Source organism: Schistocerca piceifrons, chromosome 6, assembly GCF_021461385.2.
Source record: "Schistocerca piceifrons isolate TAMUIC-IGC-003096 chromosome 6, iqSchPice1.1, whole genome shotgun sequence".
Lineage (NCBI taxonomy): Eukaryota > Metazoa > Arthropoda > Insecta > Orthoptera > Acrididae > Schistocerca > Schistocerca piceifrons.
In genome coordinates, this window is record NC_060143.1 from 489,959,991 (window position 1) to 489,979,561 (window position 19,571).

The window sequence follows — 19,571 nt, forward strand, 5'->3', positions numbered from 1 at the left end:
GTTACACAGTCCAGTGACGCACTACTTAGGACACTGGACTAACGTTTCCTATTATGATCATTCAAATCCCATCTGACAATTTTAATTTAGGTTTCTCATGGTTTCCACAAATCACTTTAAGTAAATGCCAGGATGGTTCCTTCAAAAATGGTATGGATGATTTCCTTACACATCCGATCTTGTGCTTCACTACAGCAACCTCATTGTCAAAGGGACATTAAACCTTAATCTACTTTATCTAAAAAATCTTTACAAAAATTATTTTAATGAAATATCTGGCAATATTTTCCCCTTGCATAACACAAAACAGAATTTCTGCAGCAGGTAAATATTTAAACCAGCAAACATGTAGGAATGAGGTGGGTGAATGATCTGGGAGGCATTACATCATAAAAAAATGTACAAACATTTATTTTGGTAAAGTAAATGTAATACAAATATTTTTTGAGCACACTTCAGCTTATATTGAATCCAGTGTCACTTGCCTACTGAGATCTTTAACTTCGTTGTCTTGGGAACATGACGAATAGTCAGAGAAACTCTTCGGCCCCTAGTAAGTTTCTCTCCCAAAACATAATTTCCTGAACACACATGGAGATTTGCAATATTGTTTGTCACATGATCATCCATAACTTCTGCTATTGAGTGAAGGTAATTGTGATATAATTCATCCTGCAGGATGAGTAAACTCCTTTGTTCCAAAAGAAGAGAGAATGTTGGACCCTTTGATGCATCATCCTGCTACAGAAATACACAGAAAATTTTCTCTGTAATTGTTGACTTCAAACTCTATTAGAGAAGAAATATTGATTTCCTCTAAATGGACTTACCACAGATGCTCCCTGGCAGTCTTCACTCTTAGAAGGCTGAAATTCCAGAAGGGTGTGAGAGCCACAGCTTATTGTTGTAACCGTTGGATAGAACAGAGGACCATCAGTATGGGGCTGAGGAAAGATGTTAAGTACAATGTTATGTTCACAAATTATAAGGTATCCTACAGTGCAAAATTAAATGTGTCATACATTACCATTATCCCCTGTCCAGGGAGATACTCGTTTATTAGGACATGATTTGGACACTTCTCAGTTTCAAAGATTCCCAGGGTGGCTATCTTATCAATATATTTCTTTAACCACTGAAAAGTGATCAACAGCATTAACAAAGTTTGTAACTTACTTCAACACTGTTAACAGTATGATACCAGCTCCATTAATGGTTTGAGTTAACTGTCTAAATAAATTCCATACTACTCTGGAAAAAGAAACCACTCCAATCTTGCCTACTTACATCTGGTATCTTCTCAGCAATCATTCCTTTCGGATGAGGAACACCACCCCAGTTCTGAAGTCTACGGTGTGACAACTGGGTCCACTTTGGTTTTGGTACAGAATCAACATGTTCTATAATGTACCTCTCCTCCTCCTCTGTTATGAACTGAGGAATGTAGTATACTGTGCCTGGAATCTACAAATATCAGAATGTTGAATGTTACTTAAATGCTGTGTATTTATCATGAACACAGCTGTAGATGTCCCACTTTCATTGACAGCAATTTAAGAGCAATGTGAAGTTAATTTGTTTATTCATTTACTAGCAGTAAATCCCTTTGGCACATTAAGCTCTAAATTTACAGTAATTTCATGGAAAAAAAATGTTGCAAAGTAAGATAGTGTGGCACTGCTGACATAGAGCCCTGCAGGGGTCATTCTACTGCCTAATTGGAAAGGCACATTTCCTTTGTAGCTTGCATTTTGGGTGTAACTGTTCAGGATAAGAAAATGTCTGATACAGATGTAGAAGTGATAGGTAACATAATAATACTATTTAAAATGCAAAGTGTTATTAATTTTAAATTGTGGTACGGAATTGCAGTTAAATGCTGAATTGCTAGATGGCATTAACCGTATACTCTCGCATGCAAGAGTGAGGAGGTACACTGCCTGACAAAAAAGTGAAGCATCGAGGGGTAATACCATGTCAATTCCATGCAGAAAAGTGACATTTTCAATCTGACCATCTCAGATTTCTTTCAAATTTGGTGCATTCAATGGCCCAGATAAAAGATGGAAAATTAGCAGTTTTTAGAGGTACGCAACAATTGTGAAGAAAGTTACAGGTCTCCAGAGTTTGAAAATTGTGTGAAATTTATATGCATCTGTCTCAACATAAATGAGTATAATTCTGGTTCTATTCGAGATACAGCAATGAAACTTGTATTATTGAAAAGCTAATGAGTAAACATGATTTGCTGATATGCAACACAGGTTTCTAAGCGTTTTCACATTCAAGGTCATTGACCTTAACCTTTAACACTGAATAGCTCAAAACACCCCATTTTCAATTTTTTTGAAAAACATATAATGTACTGCTCCAATGTGTTACTATAAACACAGCATATATCAAGATTTCAACTAAAGGTATCATACTCAAAAATTTATGTTGTCAGCATAAGTACACTATCAAAATGCAGGAGGTAGCACATAAATATGAAACCCAAATTATTAAAAAGTGCAATTTATACATAATGTTATGTAAAAATATGTTTATATTATTTAGTGTTGTTATGAATCTTTTACAGTGTAGTTTGAATGAAAAGGCAATGAAATGTGGTAAAATCTCCTCTCACAAGTCTCCATTTAAATTGTTAATGTTCACCTCATCTGATGCAGAGAGACTGTACATCCTTCTAGTTGGTGTCACTGGATCCACTTTTGTGAGAATGTCACATCTTCTGATAACACAAGTGTCAAGTTTGGCAGGAAACACAAATGATGGAGGTGGTCCATGCAGATGCAAGAAACTGGCCTATACTTCATAAGTTTGCAATACATACACAACTCACCAGTGACTTTCAAACATACAGGCAACAAATCCATATATGTCTTACAGCATTTCAGTCACCACAGCAATCACTGACTCTCTTTTCTGCTTGTTAAAGAAGCAGAATATCCCTTTGTTTTTACTACACTTTTGTTAATAGGTATTACACAATGAAGCTTCTGGGTGCCTGGAATTGTTCTTATATACTTGAAATTTTGCTTCATCTTGACAATATCTTCATCATGATGGGAAGCTGATGTATATTGGAAGACACATGAAGGAATATTTTCTTTGCACCACTGAAACAACTATGTGGTATCAAAGTATGGTTTTCATGAGGTCGCAAGAGGCTGGCAAGTGTGGCTAATCTCTTTAAAATCCCTGCAACCCTCTCACAAGGTCCTACACTGTGTTCTGTACCAAATTCTGCTGAAACATCAAAGCGTCCTGCCATTCTGCTGAAACATAAAAATCTTCCTGATGGTATGACAGATTCTTGAAATTCTTTCTGTTTTTGTACTGAGCAGCATATCTATCCAAAAAGTAATAAATGTGCATTGGAGTTGGAAAGTGACATTTTAAGAAATTAATAAAATTACACTAGACAGAATACGAGGTCTGTCCAAAAAATTCTGTAACATTCGTAATTTTGCGCCAACGGTGTGCTGGAGCGAAATGTGGTTTGCATCCCTGCTCAGACCTGTGTTTGATGTGTAACTGCCAGAAGTTTCATTGTTGTATGTCTGTTAGTTATTGTTAGTGCTGTATTGAGTAGAAAGTTGTGTCACACAGTTTGTTAATTTCGAAATGGCAGAGTTAGAGGAACAACATGTCTGCCTTAAATTTTGCGTGAAATTCAAGAAAACCTTTACAGAAACACACCAAATGATGCAGGAAGCCTACAGTATGAGTACTTAAGTCATACTGAGACCAAGGTTTAATCTTCACATTGAGTCGGGAAAGGTTCTCCATGATCAGAAAAAAGCTCATCAGGTCACGTCAAATGCCACAGCCATACTGATAGTTTTCTTTGACTTTGAAGGATTAGTTCATCACAAATTCGTGCCACAGGGATAAATTGTTAATCAGTGGTAATATTGGAATGTGTTGCGACACCTACAAGAAAATGTGAGAAGGAAACAGCCCAAAATGTGGCAAGACAATTCATGGCTCTTGCATCACGACACTGCATCCACACATTCATTGCTGTTGGTGCATGACTATTGCACAAACAATGAAATCACTGTGCTGCCTCATCCTCCGTACTCTCCAGACCTGACCCCTGTGGACTTTTTCTTTTATTTCCACAGTTGAAAAACCTGTTGAAAGAACGAAGATTTGCAACAACAGACAAAATAGAAAGTTCACAGATGGCACTTCATGCATTCCAGCAAGAGGCATACCAAGACTGCTTCCAGAAGTGGGAACGGCTCTGGAAGCGGTGTACCAATTGTGAAGGAGAGTATTTTGAAGGAGACCATGCACAATAAATAGAACATAAGTGCAGAAAAATTCTGACAACACAGTTCTGGAATTTTTCGAACAGACCCGGTACAAACACAATGTATCATGCTGGAGGTAGTCAGATACTTCCACATATAACACGTGGTATATTTCATTAGTATGTGTCTCTCTGTAGTAAGCAACAAATAGGTGAATTGTAACCTCTGAATTATTCCCATGAAATCTTTATACTTCATCCTGAATGGCGAAGGTGTAATTCTGTTCAAAATCACAAACAACAAGATAGTCACTTGCTTTGAGTTCTTTAGTGATTTTAAAGAAATGTGACTGCTGCTGGGTGATTAAATGAATGTGGTAGAAGCTGTTGTAAACTTGATGCAAAAAAACTTCTTGAAATCATACACTGATTTTGTTACAATCTCTAGAACTTCCCTGCCTGTTCTTAAACAACACTTATATGTAATTTCATTAATGCTGTTTGTACCAAACAGATAATCAGTCAGTCTTGTCACACTTGGACAGTAGGGACATGCACCTAAGAAACATGCTGCAAGTGCAGGATTCCATTAAACAAATGCTGCACAGTGCTTGTATGTTGGTAATTTGTGTCCTTCACACTTTGTTAGTTCTTTCACTTTACATCCTCCAGTTCAAATGGCTCTGAGCACTATGGGACTTAACTGCTGTGGTCATCAGTCCCCTAGAACTTAGAACTACTTAAACCTAACTAACCTAAGGACATCACACACATCCATGCCTGAAGCAGGATTCGAACCTGCGACCGTAGCGGTCGCACGGTTTCAGACTGTAGCGCCTAGAACCGCTCGACCACTCCAACCGGCTACACCCTCCAGTCATTAACTTAAAGGTTAGGTTAGTGTTTTTTAACGTACCGTCGACAACGAGGTCATTAGAGACGGAGCACAAGCTCGGGTTAGGAAAGGATGGGTAAGGAAATCGGCCGTTCCCTTTCAAAGGAACCATTCCGGCATTTGCCTGAAGCGATTTAGGGAAATCACGGAAAACCTAAATCAGGATGGCTGGAGACGGGATTGAATCGTCGTCCTCCCGAATGCAAGTCCAGTGTGCTAACATTTAACTTAAAATTCTGGTGTGAAGCACAGAGACAAACAGTATGGATCACACTGGCATTTGTAAGAACACAGTGATTTTTGGTTGCAACTCACAAAATTTTGAGAATCCAGTATTTACATCTGGGCATGTATATGTGAAATATGCATATAATTCCTCCAGACTGTGCAACACTAGCTGCTTCTGCTTGTGTTCTCTAATTCAATTTTCTTTTACAGACACATAAGTCTTTTCTTCCTGGTATCACACAGCACACATGATGATCACAGCAAAAATTACTTAAACATTGAACAGTTTTCCCACACAATGTCTTACGTGGCTTTGGTCTTGTGTCATTAGCGTATCATGTTCTGCTACCTACTGTTTCTCTCTTCAAACTGTGTAATCCAAAGTGGAAAATTCTTTGAAGGTTTTCCCTATACTCCAGATCTTTGGAAGTACTGTCAAAATTTGTATTTTGTCACACAGAGTCTGAATTGTGAAACTTATCTTTCAGCCAGGCTATGAGATTTCTCTTTCTTCATTTCTTTCCTACTCTTTTTTTTCCAGTTGTGTCACGTAAATATGCTCCAACATTGAGGCAACCTTTTACAGTTTTTGCTATGAGTACTTTACCTCACTCTGAAGCCTCTTTTCTTCACAGCAGATTCACCTATATACTGAAGGGTAGTATTTAAAGAATCATGTGCCAGATATGATGCTGTTTCACCCTCACTTAAATTTTCTGTGGAATACCTAGCACAGCTGAGACATCACTTGCAGGTACGGATTAGTTTTTTGATATTTGGTTTCTACATCTGCTGCAAATTTTTCCATTTACCAATACATTGGTACACTTTTTTACCATCCACTCCTGAACATTCCTCAAATTCTTCTGTGTTCTTGTGTGCCTTCTTCTTTAAGTGGATTGCAACAATACAATTTTGATGTGAAATCCACTTTTTTTGCAAACTGCTACTAAATACTAAAACAACTATAGACTGCAGGTTGAATACATCCATGAAACAAGCTAATGATGATTGGGTTGAAATAAAAGTCTCTAATTGGCTGTCGACCACAAGAAATGTTCACCAATTGGTCAGAATAACAGTAGCTGCAATTGGATGCTGTTCTGGAAAAAAATAAATAAATAAATAAAAATAAAAAAATAAAAAGAATTGATACACAAACACTTACTGCATTTTGCTAGTGTATTAATGTAGATGAAATAAGTTTTTGGGTATGATGCCACTGGCGTGCCATCTTATTGTTTACCATGTTTATAGTAACATACTGGAGCAATACAATATATTTTTTTCAGAAAAGCTGGAGATAGGGTGTTTTGAGATATGCATGCAAATGTCACACAATTTTCAACTTTGCAGACCTGTAGCTTTCTTCACAATTGTCATATAACTCTGCAAATTGGTAGTTTTCTATCTCTTATCTGGATCACTAAATCTGAAAGAAATCCGAGTATGTTGGGTTGAGTGCTGTGTTGAATTGACACAGAATTACCTCCAGAAGATATAGTAGGATGTAATTGTAACTTACATACCATCAGTACATAGATAAATGACTAGAGCTGCAATTCCTGTGACAGCTAGAACAATCATCAGAGTGCATCAGTGTTGTTTCGGACCTGTAGGGTATATAAGGGGCATTAACAGTGTACGATGTTGAATGATCACTGCCAGCGACATGGAGATGTCATGTACTTGTGTGGGACAGAGTTATTAGCACCTGACAGACTTCAAAAGGGGCCTCTTTGTCAATCTCCGTTTGACTGGCACGTTGAATCTCACAACAACCATATTTGTGAGCACGAGGATGTGACTGGCCCAAAGCTGGACTGCACCCGAATATGAGGGCAGGTATACTCATTGTCAAGATTCCAGTCAACCATGTATTACCATACTGTGCACCAAGCACATTCTAAGTCCTTCACATTTGCACCTGCCACCCAAGAACATCTAATGGACTCCCTGCAACATTCTGTGCAATCTTGCACAATTGGTCATAGACTAGAAGAGCTAGGCTAGGGAATTAGGCCCCCTTGCATACACTGCCGTTACCACCAAAACACAAACAGCTGCTGATGAATGGAGTCACACTGTGTTCATCAATGGAATTGCAGTTCTGCACTACTCTGAATAATCATTACTGATGAGAATGGTGGCAGCATTGGTAAAGTCCCATTCTCCAGTGTTTTGGAGATGCCTAGCAGTGTTACTCCTGGTGTCACAGAGCAAAGAGCCATTGAATACCACTTTAGGTCACTACTAATGGTCAATGAGGGATCTCTGATAGTACATCATGGCTATCCTTCACCCTCAAGAGTTACCTCTTGTGCGATGGTATGATAGTGACTTTCTTGACATGATGACGCTCATCCACAAATGGCACGACTGTATTAACTGTATGTGTGACATCGCGGTACTTCCATGGCCATCAAGACCCCAGATCTGTCCTTGATAGAATGTGTGGGACCAGCTCGGACATAAAATCTGTCCCATTGCCAGTGTCCAGAATATCAACAACTAGTTACAACAGTTGCGGGCCAGGTGGCTCAGGAGAGGATACAGTGTATTATAACAGCCTTTCCAGCCGAATCAGTGCAATCATACACACCAGAGGAGGTGCAGCGTCATACCGACAAGTGGACTGATACTGCCAAGTTCTTTGCAAATTTGACTCAGTTTTATAATACACACCTCAAAAATCATTTTGCATCACCTTGGTTCCGAGAGTTCCAGAACCTGTACAGAAAATTGGAATAGAGATCATCATAAACATCATTTCCGCCCCTTTTTATTGCTCATGAAAACCACACATTGCATGTTGTACCACCATTCAGAGGTGGTGGTCCAGATTGCTGTACACACTGGTACCTCTAATACCCAGTAGCACATCCTCTTGCATCGATGCATGCCTATAATTGTCATGGCATACTATCTACAAGTACATCAAGGCACTGTTGGTCCAGACTGTCCAACTCCTCAATGGCGATTTGAGACTGATCCCTCAGAGTGGTTGGTGGATCACGTCATCCATAAACAGCCCTTTTCAATCACAGGCATGTTCGATAGGGTTCATGTCTGGAGAACATGCTGGCCACTCTAGTTGGGCAATCTCATTATCCTGAAGGACGTCATTCACAAGATGTGCACAATGGGGGTGCAAATTGTCATCCATGGAGATGAATGCATCGCCAATATGCTGCCGATGTGGTTGCACTATCAGTCGGAGGATGGCATTCACGTATCGTAAAGCCGTTACGGGACCTTCCATGACCACCAGCGGCGCATGTCAGCCCCACATAATACCACCCCAAAACAGCAGGGAACCTCCACCTTGCTGCACTCACTGGGCAGTGTGTCTAATGTGTTCAGCCTGATAAGGCTGCCTCCAAACACATCTCCGACAATCTGTACCGCGCTGCATGGTGTTGTGGTTGCAAAGATGAAACTCGCTATGGACGTTGGGAGCGAAGTTGCATATCATGCAGCCTATGTGCACAGTTTGAGTCATAACACGACATCCTGTGGCTGCATGAAAGGCATTACTGAACATGGTGGCATTGCTGTCAGGGTTCCTCTGAGCCATAATTTGTAGGTAGTGGTCATCCAATGCAGTAGTAGCCCTTAGGCGGCCTGAGCGAGGCATGTCATCAACAGTTCCTGTCTCTCTGTATCTCCTCCATGTCCGAACATCACTTTGGTTCACTCCGAGATGCCTGGGCACCTCCCTTGTTGAGAACCCTTTCTGGCACAAAATAACAATGCGGATTCGATCAAACCACATTATTGACCGTCTAGCCATGGTTGAACTACAGACATTATGAGCCGTGTACCTCCTTCCTGGTGGAATGACTGGAACTGATAGGCTGTCGGACCCTCTCCGTGTAATAGGCGCTGCTCATGCATGGCTGTTCACATTTTTGTGTGGGTTTAGTGACAGCTCTAACCAGTCAAAGGGACTGTGTCTGTGATACAATACCCACAGTCAACATCTATCTTCAGGATTTCTGGGAACTGGGGTGATGCAAAACTTTTTTTGATGCGTGTAACTGAAGTAACATCACAACCTCTCAACCCATGCAGTTTGATTTCAATTCTCCTCCTCTTCTGGGTGCTTCTCTTCTTTTGGTAAGACAGTGAATTTTAATACTGTGTAGTTAAAAGCAGGGTAGTTTTAAGAATTTTAACTCACAGCGAAAGAGGCAACTCTACAAATTGCACGACATCACATTACATGAATATGCTTGCCATATACAGACTGGCACACTGTGACATAGAATACACATCATTATAGCTTTCCAGTAAGAATTACAGACGTTAGCAGTGCTCAGGTTAATGATGCATTCCAGAACTTCTGGAAGACATTTTATATAATTCCTCACTGTTGGGTCATTCCACATCAAGTGGCCTAAATTTAGGCAAGCTCCCCACTTGACCATCTCCAATTTAGATGAAATTTTTGCAGGATGTACATACAGACCTTACACGAAGCACTGCCAAATTACAGCTTCATAAGTATTATGGTAGGGCCACTAGCCACCTTTTTGTAAAGGCTCGTTTTTTGACATTGTGACTGAAATGAATAAATGATAAACTTTGTTTTACCATTGTTCAGGATCTGAGAGACCTGTCTTGCTGAAACTCTGTGATCCTGTTCAACTTTTTGGGCACAATAACTGAGTAGTAGTACAAAAAGTCAAACTATGATAAATTCATCATAGTATGCTATCAAAGTGGCTCATAAATCTTTCATACCAAATTTTGGCTATATTTTATTGCCTTGTATCTACTGAAAGAGTACCTTTATGAAGCTAATACTTTAGTTATCCGCAACCTGCCAGCATGTGACAAAGCTTTGCAAGTGGCACCCAGATTGCTCAAATAATAAATGAGTTACCGAAGTTCAAAGTGTGCTAAAAAATTTAATCAGTCAATTTTGGCTCACTTTCAAACGGTCATATCTCAAATCAGATCACTCAAATTTGATTTTTCTCGGCACCATTGAAAAAAGCTCACCTTGTTTGATCAGAAATAGTTGTTTTTCTTTTGGTGACTTTGCATTTGAGAACAAATAAACTTATATTTTCATTACATTACATTTCTCAACATTGCGACTTAAATGAATAAACGTTCAACTTCGATTTACCATTACTTGGAATCTAAGAGACCTGCCATACTGAAACTTTGTGATCCTGTTCGACTTTATGGGTAAAATATCTTAGCTGTAAAACAAAAGGTCAGACTATGGTAAATTCATCATAGTGTGCTATCAAAGTGGCCCATAAATCTTGTCATAACAAATAAACTTACATTTATATTACATTAAAAAATACATATACCAGTCATACTCTTTATGGTTCACAAGCCAAATATTTCAGTTCTTTTTAATTCATTTGCTGAAATTTGTTACTAATAGCAATTACAGTTGATTCTAACAAGCTATAATGTCAGCCTATTCTTGTTGCTGATGGAGCTGGAAAGACAGAAATAATGTGTTGGTTTGGAATCCAACAAGCATCCTGCCTAGCTGACCAATAGAACGAATGTGCAGGTCCATTGGTGTGCATGAAACTGACTAAAACATCATTTTCTTCTTCTGAAACTTCAGACACATTACCAATCCACCATTTTCCATCATACATACAGGCAATATATTGGGCCGGTTGTAAGGCTGAAATATTTCTGAATGAAATTGTTGCTTGACTTTGGTCAACATTTGCCACAAAAAAATTTGTTTCTTTGGATACTCTTCTAATACACACTTGCTTTTCATTTAATGGCACAAAATGGTGATTCTCTCTTGTTCCTGATACTGTGCAGCCATTTTTGAATCTTGCTTCCTGCTCAGTTTTTAATGTTTCAATTTCTTCTTTTGAAACAAAAATGAATTGGATTCCTCTGATATTCTTTGTACAGTATTTAAACAAATCAGTTGGTGTCAAAATCTGGTCCTCAGTTGGTCTTTGAAGACTTGCTCTTGCTGCCAGGTGCTTTGCAGTTCCTCCAGTTCCATCACATGGAGATTTTCCATGGCTTGTAGCAAAAAAGTTCCACTCAGCTGACATTCCAGTCATTTTGATGGTGGCAGAGGTTCAGAAAATTTTTGAAGTTTTTGTACTGCGCTGCTGACTCATCACTGAAGTAGTAAATGTGTGTGATTTTTCCAAGGAGACACTTTAGATCTTCTATTAATTTCACTATTAAAGCATGAACAGCAACTGCATCATGTTTCAGGAGTTCACTTATTATACAGCAGCTGATGTCCGAGTTATTTCTGAAGTACACAACGAATGGGTGCAAAATTGCTTGGTTGTTATTCCAGTGAAAACCTTGAGCTGCATCCTGGACAATGAAGGAAAAAATTTTAGCGAAGTCCATTAATAATATCGGTTCAGTTAGCTTACAGCTTTCTTTTATGCATTTTAGGTGCTTGCTCTGGTGCTTTGCAACATAATGATAAGTGGAAAGTTTGTACAGGGCTATTACAAATGATTGAAGCGATTTCATAAATTCACTGTAGCTCCATTCATTGACATATGGTCACGACACATTACAGATACGTAGAAAAACTCATAAAGTTTTGTTCGGCTGAAGCCGCACTTCAGATTTCTGCCGCCAGAGTGCTCGAGAGCGCAGTGAGACAAAATGGCGACAGGAGCCGAGAAAGCGTATGTCGTGCTTGAAATGCACTCACATCAGTCAGTCATAACAGTGCAACGACACTTCAGGATGAAGTTCAACAAAGATCCACCAACTGCTAACTTCATTCGGTGATGGTATGCGCAGTTTAAAGCTTCTGGATGCCTCTGTAAGGGGAAATCAACGGGTCGTCCTGCAGTGAGCGAAGAAACGGTTGAACGCGCGTGGGCAAGTTTCACGCGTAGCCGCGGAAGTCGACGAATAAAGCAAGCAGGGAGCTAAACGTACCACAGCCGAAGGTTTGGAAAATCTTATGGAAAAGGCTAAAGCAGAAGCATTTCTTAAACAGGAGATTGGAAAACCGATGGATCGGTCATGGTGGAGATCATGATCAACAATTCATGTCATGGCCTCCACACTCTCCCGACTTAACCCCATGCAATTTCTTTCTGTGGGGTTATGTGAAAGATTCAGTGTTTAAACCTCCTCTACCAAGAACATGCCAGAACTGCGAGCTCGCATCAACGATGCTTTCGAACTCATTGATGGGGACATGCTGCGCCGAGTGTGGGAGAAACTTGATTATCGGCTTGATGTCTGCCGAATCACTAAAGGGGCACATATCGAACATTTGTGAATGCCTAAAAAAACTTTTTGAGTTTTTGCATGTGTGTGCAAAGCATTGTGAAAATATCTCAAATAATAAAGTTATTGTAGAGCTGTGAAATCGCTTCAATCATTTGTAATAACCCTGTAAATTTTTGAAATCTGATCTTCAATAAAATCCTCGGTGGTCATCTGCTTGGTTTCTAATGTACCTCTGTCAGTGGGCACCCACTGTTTGAACTCAATGGTACCATCTGGATCACTGTCTTCAAAACTACTTTCTAAAAACTGTTCCAGTAGTTCTTTTCCCAGACAGATTTCACAGTAATTAAGCATGCAGTCTTTGGATTCCAAATCACGCACTGTTTTAGCAGTCAGACTCTTATAATCTTCTTTAATTGGAGTGCTTGCAAGCATCAGTTTCACATTTTGATGCAAAGTGCAAACAAAGACTGAGTGGGTCCCTGCAGCACCCACAGTGATGCACCAATATGGCCTCAATTCACAAAATTTGGAAAATCCAATTTCAGGCCCATGCTGAAATCAATATGCAGCAAACATTTCTTTCGAATTATTCAGAAGAAGGTATTTTTGCATCAAAACTTTCTTTCCTTCTATTCTAATTGATACACAATCTTTTTTGCCTGGACAAATTCGGCTTAACTCTTCATTCTGAAAAAAAAATGTTACAACTCTTTTTTTTACGGCATCTTCTTGCCAAACTTGTTCTTTGGCAGAGCTAATGTATCCTTTTCTGCCTGCAACTTCCTAGCTGTTTTTACCATCCTCTCTCAAACACCAGATTCTTGCATTGTCTCTTTTATAGTCCAGCATTGTGGTATTTATGTCAGTATTTGCAATTTTTCAGGCTGCCTTGACAATTGCAACTTCTCTCTCAATTCTTTAATCAGCTGCTTATAATCTGCACAATCAGGACTTGTCTTGCTTGTACTAGGTGTTTGAAGATCTTTTGGGGCAAATCCTCCAGCAGCAGCAATGTTATTCGCAATTGCCTCTTGAGCCTTATTTTTCATTTTACATAACCTTTCACATCCCTTTTTGATACACTCTGAAATTTTAGAGGGGAGATCCCAAAGCAGTTAGACTTGAGTTGATTGATACTTCTGGATATGCTTCATACTCTGACTGGTTTGAAGTTGACTGTTGTTTTTCTGCCTTCACTGCTAAAAATTGTTTTCTGCAAGTTGGACAGGTATCTGACCAGGTTTCACATTAGCTCTTAGTCACAGCTTGCAATTGTTTTGCTGTTTCCACATTGACAATCCGTCAACCCTTTTTAACAGAATGGTTCTTTGCACCAAAAGGATTAACAGACCTCTGTAGAAAGTCATATTTGTCCAAAAGTATTGCTTTGTGATGAAAACATGTTTGTGCATTTTCAGTAAGACATATCTCACTTCTTTAGTTTATTAATTCCTTTTGCTCTACTGAAAATTCTTTGAGTAGAATGAAGCCTTGTTGATGTGTGTATGTTTTCAGATGACATGTAGAATTATCTGAAGAACCAATGACACATGGTACTGAAACCCCACTGATATCCATTACACTACAATTACATTTATGCTTCCAATTGCCGTTGTTTCAATATTAGATAAAGTGGAAGTGGTGTATATTTTCAACTGAAAAATATTAAACAATCACAGATAATGGGAAATTCCTTGAGAATACAATAGAAAAAAATAAATAACCTCACAAACATTTCTAAAGAGTCACCCCGCACCTTGAAATAATTTTTACTTACTGAAAAAAGATGTTTATCCAGTAATGACAACACACTTTACATCATTTAAATAGGCACACACAACATCTGAACACTCTTCACTACACAATAGTGTGCTTCAGACTGATTGTTGAAGCTTGTTACTAAACTCCATTGTTGACACTAAACACTGTTGACACTAAACTGGTCTGTCTCCAAAATAAAAACAACTTTTTCTGATCAGACAAGGTGAGCTCAGATAACTCAGTTATTATTTGAGTAATCTGGATGCCACTTGCAGAGCTTTATGACATGCTGACAGCTTGCAGTCATCTTCAGAAAGTTATTCTTTCAGTAGATAACACGCAATTAAGTATAGTCAAAATTTGGTACAACAAGATTTATGAGCCACTTTGATAGCACACTATGATGAATTTACCATAGCTTCGCCTTTTGTACTACAACTAAGCTATTGTACCCAAAAAGTTGAACAGGATCACAGAGTTTCAGCAAGACAGGTCTCTTAGATCCTGAACAATGGTAAAACAAAGCTGATCATTTATTCATTTCAGTCGCAATGTCAAAAAAACGAGCCTTTGCGAAAAGGTGGCTGGTGGCCCCACCATACTACTTATGAAGCTGTAATTTGGCAGTGCTTCGTGTAAGGTCTATATGTACATCCTGTAAAAATTTCATCGAAATTTGAGACGGTCGAGCGGGGGCCCTTGGGCCACTTGACATGGAATAACCCTGTTGTCAATTAAACAAAGTACATTCACACATAATTCGACCTGCTTTGTCGAATGCAGGATGTTCATCATAACAGGGGAAAAATCATCACATGGGAAAGTAGCTATGGGTAGTAATGCAAGAGAGAGTCCCTACTATGAGGCATCAGGCACATTTCATCCGGTGTTTCAGCAGATAAATGCTAAATTATTTTGTAATGTTATCAATGGAGTAAGCTTAAAAACATACTGCTCAGTGCATGTTTTATATGATGCCTAGTGGCAACAGAAATTGTTGGTATTGCTTATCATTACAAATAAAATGGTTTTTACATTGTAATAAAGTGGTCCCAAATTTGTGTAGTGAGATATTTGGCTTAAAGATATTTTAACGGCGAAAGAAAAACATGAATGATACCCAGTACTTCAGCAGCACTTGGGTAGTGCTACTGCATGGTGGAAGCAGACAACATGGTGTGGGGCCTTATATGAAATGTCTCGTGTGTTGGTCTTATGTTATGCTGTCTGTGCTTAGTGCAAGGTCTCACAGGTGATGCTCAGCAAAAACAAGTATCAAGTGCTATGTCTAAACAGGTGGAGCGATCCCTTTTAGTCTGATTACAAAACTATTAACTATTTGTAAAAAGGCATTTGGAGCGATTTAAGGAGACTGTCCGCATAAAACTCACTGCAAATAAAACATATACCAGAAGTGAGGTTCATTGAAAGAATCCAGAGGTAGCTTACAGAACAGTAGTTTAGCATGTTCTTGGGGATCACTAATTTGGCTGTGTTCCTTACATCTACATCTAATCCCTGCAAACCACTGTGAAGTGTGTGGCAGAGGATACACCCTATGGTACCAGTTATTAGGGTTTCTTCTCATGCCATTTACATAATGAGAGCAGGAAGAATTATTGTTCAAATGTCTCTGTGTGTGCTGTAATTAATATTGTGCTCATGATCCCTATGTGAGTGATAAGTACATGGTTGTAGTATATTCTAGAATCATCATTTAAAGCTGTTCGTGAACTTTGGAAGCAGACTTTCTCAGGACAGTTTACATCTACCTTCATCAGTCTGTCAGCGCTGTTTCTTCAGCATCTCTGTGGCCCTCTCCCATGTGTCAAACAAATATGTGACCATTTGTGCTGCTATTCTCTGCAAACGTTCTATATCCCCAGTTAGTCATATCTGGTATGGTTCTCACACACTTGGGCAAAATTCCATAATGGGTCACATGAGTGATATGTAAGCAATCTCCTTTGCATTCCACCAATAAACTGAAATCTACTGGCTGTTTTACACATGACTGAGCCTATGTGATCAGTCCATTTCACATGCCTACAAATCTTTACACCCAGGTATTTGCAGGAGTTGGCCTATTCCAATAGTGATTAATTGATATTATAGTCATAGGATATTGTGTTTTTTTCCATTTGTGATAGAATTATCAAAAGGACGATCAGCTGTGTATTTGCAGTTTAGTTTAGTTAGCACAAGTGTCATGGGTTGGCCATCCAGCTTCAGTGAAGTCAGATGATAGAACAGAGATGATGTGCACCATGACGTTCAAATGGCTCTGAGCACTATGGGACTAAACATCTGAGGTCATCAGTCCCCTAGCACTTGGAACTACTTATACCTAAGTAACCTAAGGACATCACACACATCCATGCCCAAAGCAGGATTCGAACCTGCGACCGTAGTGGTCGCGCGGTTCCGGACTCAAGCACCTAGAACCGCTCAGCCAAAACAGCCGGCTGCACGACGACGATAATGCTGTTAAAATTCTGAAGATTGGTGAATACATTGGGAGGCTCACTGACAGTTGTTCTTTCTGTGCACTAATCATTAATAGAAGGGGAAATATATCTCACAATGTGAGCTGTTTCCGTTTTTGCTTTACTTTTTTAGCCGTAGCAACTTTTTAAGAATTTATATTTTTATCTATACTTTTTCCATGTACACATGTGAATTGGCTTTTATGCTTTTAATGTGCAACGCATCCTCATCCACTAAAAATTCTAGTTGTTAGAAAATATGTGCAATGCAACACATACAAATAAACAATCAACAAAACCATGCAAAGCCTTATTAACTTGGCGTAGCCTACCGCGCCTAATTTGATCCACATGGTTACCGAAGTTTAAAGTTTCAATAGCGTATTTAGATTACAGAGGCGAGATCTGTACATCAATGAAAGCATAGGTATTACTTCCCCTATACTTGTGCAATATGTCTGAAGCAAAATAAATTGTAATTTCAAATAGTAACCTCTAACAACGGCAATCAGTACTGCGAAATTACGGTAAGGGAACGGCTAAATAATAAGAACAAGTCCCATAATTTGACAGAATTGCAGATATTTCTGAAATGTGTAACTGTAACTCCGTAATGTTAACAATCGAAAATTCTAAATCTATAGAATTACTTTGTTTCCTCATTTAAGACGAGTCCAGTGGCTTACGTGCACACTACGAAACTTTACACCAACAATATATATCACAAGTTGTCAAAAACAAAACTTAGCTACTCGGTTTGTTTATCACTGGGCTATTCCAAGTCATCTAATGCAATACTGACTGATTCAAGTTCTGTACCTTCTCAATCTTGTATTTCTGATAGTCCATTTCACCTCAGTTCCTTGCTATCTCAAAACATGCATTATCATGTACAAGATCCAGTGCGATACCAGGGCGTCAATATGTATCTAATCCTATATGTCATCCTTCCTTTTGTTTCTTAATACAAACAACAAACATGTGTAACATTGTGGCAGACGTGTTTGGTGTTTATATTTTACAAACAAGGCAGAGATTTTATCCAAAACGCCAAATTAAGGTCGATTCACACTTCACGGAACTTCAGCATCAATTCACTTCATGACTTCACGCTAGTTTCCCGGGAAGAGTAGCTTCGTTTGAGTTACGGCCAGGACTGGTCGTGATCACACGAATGCGTTAGATCGAGACATTCCAGTCCATACCGCATAGCCATAGCTCTCTTTACAGATTACGCAAACCGGAGGAATGAGAACTGAGAAGTGACAACGCTGTGAAGGCGGTCTACTGAACTGTGCAGTTCTGCGCGCATTGTGAAGGTTTGGCTTCGTTTGCTATGAAATCTTCTACTTTTGTAAAAACTTTTACTCTAGGCGTCCATAGAGCGCTGGTCTGTTTATAAAGGTGAGTTTTATGACTGGTATGTTCTTATAGAAACGAAGTGTAAATGTAATGTAAGAGTAAAGTCACATGGTAAACATGTTAGTGAAGAGTAGTTTGTTATCTACAGGAAATGTGAATTATTGAATTACCATTAATTTAATGGTATTTTTTAAATGATAGACAAGTGTTGTGTCCCAGGATGCTCAAGCAATTACAGATCCAGTGGCGATAAAAGCTATATAACGGTATTCCGATTTCCTACAGATACAGGTATGCATCAAGAACGGTTAAAAGCCATTCTGAGAAAAGACTGATTACCTTCCAAGAGATCTGTGGTCTGTGCTAAGTATTTCGAAGAAATGGATGTAATAAACATTGATACGGTATATTTAAAGATGTGCTAGGAAACAAGAAGAAATGCCCAAGAGCTCCACTAAAATTAAGAGACGGCGCAATACCAAGAATTTTCGCCAATCTACAGCAGTGTTTAAACAAACTGTCCAAATCTGACTCTAGAAAATATCCAGACGAAAGCAAGAGGAAGATCTTCGTAACAGGAATGAAGAGTGGCTTGCAGAAGATGTTAGGGCCTATTAAAAGTTTTACATATTTGTGTAAAACTATAGGTAGAATTGTGCAAAGTGACTTGTGATGCCGTGCTGTGATTAAAGATTCTGTATGTTTCTATAGGGTATCAGTGGAAGGCATTTCAAAAATGTAATTAGTATAAAGATTGACAATTGTATGTGTATTCAGGTGTGTGTTGGCAATAATACTGTAAGTACCCACGATTTGAAATGGACAGTGTCTCTAAACCTGAAAATAACTCTGTGGTCACAATTAGAGAACATTAAGTAGAGGTATGTAACCATTGAAACATCTGGTGAAAGTTGTGAGCATGATTGTGTCATAAAAGTAAGAGACTGTGTTGTATATGTAGAGCAAAATTTTGCTGATGACAACAGAAACGGCATTTGTGTAAATTTCTGTGTGAAAAAATTATGCTATGTTGTATGAAAAAGAAGAGGTTCTAGGCCAATATCTTTCTATACTCTATCTTAAAATATTTGAACACTCCAGTGCAGCATACAGTGCTCTTTGTTCAAACTGTCTTCTGTATCTACAACATCCAAACCAAATCCAAAAACTTATTGCTTCTATAAACATTTCAGCAGAAAATAAGTCAAGTATTGTCGTTTTCTTAAGGCTGTAGCAGCCAGATTGCCCAAAGAGGAAAGAAAATGTATTTTACAGTTGGATAATATTTATATTAATCCAACATTTCGTTTCAAGGGAGGCGTTATAACTGGTGTTACTGAGAATTCATAAGTAACTG

At 38.8% G+C, this 19,571-nt stretch overlaps 1 protein-coding gene across 1 annotated transcript; it reads right to left on the bottom strand.

Moving 5' to 3' along the window:
- Positions 1-387: 387 nt before the first annotated feature.
- LOC124802760 (alpha-ketoglutarate-dependent dioxygenase alkB homolog 6) lies at positions 388-18,106 on the bottom strand. Its single transcript, XM_047263752.1, has 5 exons — positions 17,672-18,106; positions 1,288-1,464; positions 1,028-1,135; positions 831-944; positions 388-741 (listed from the first exon to the last, which is right to left on the bottom strand). The coding sequence occupies exons 1-5, from the start codon at positions 17,699-17,701 to the stop codon at positions 478-480; spliced, it is 693 nt and encodes a 230-aa protein (XP_047119708.1). The 5' UTR covers positions 17,702-18,106; the 3' UTR covers positions 388-477.
- Positions 18,107-19,571: the final 1,465 nt, after the last annotated feature.

Excerpts from the sequence above, each read along its gene's own strand:
- LOC124802760 (XM_047263752.1), bottom strand. The coding sequence starts at position 17,701 with ATGGACTATCAGAAATACAAGATTGAGAAG. Across the intron at positions 1,465-17,671 it reads AGAAATACAAGATTGAGAAG|ATTCCAGGCACAGTATACTA; the intron begins GTACAGAACTTG and ends TGATATTTGTAG. Across the intron at positions 945-1,027 it reads TCCCTGGACAGGGGATAATG|CCCCATACTGATGGTCCTCT; the intron begins GTAATGTATGAC and ends ATCTTTCCTCAG.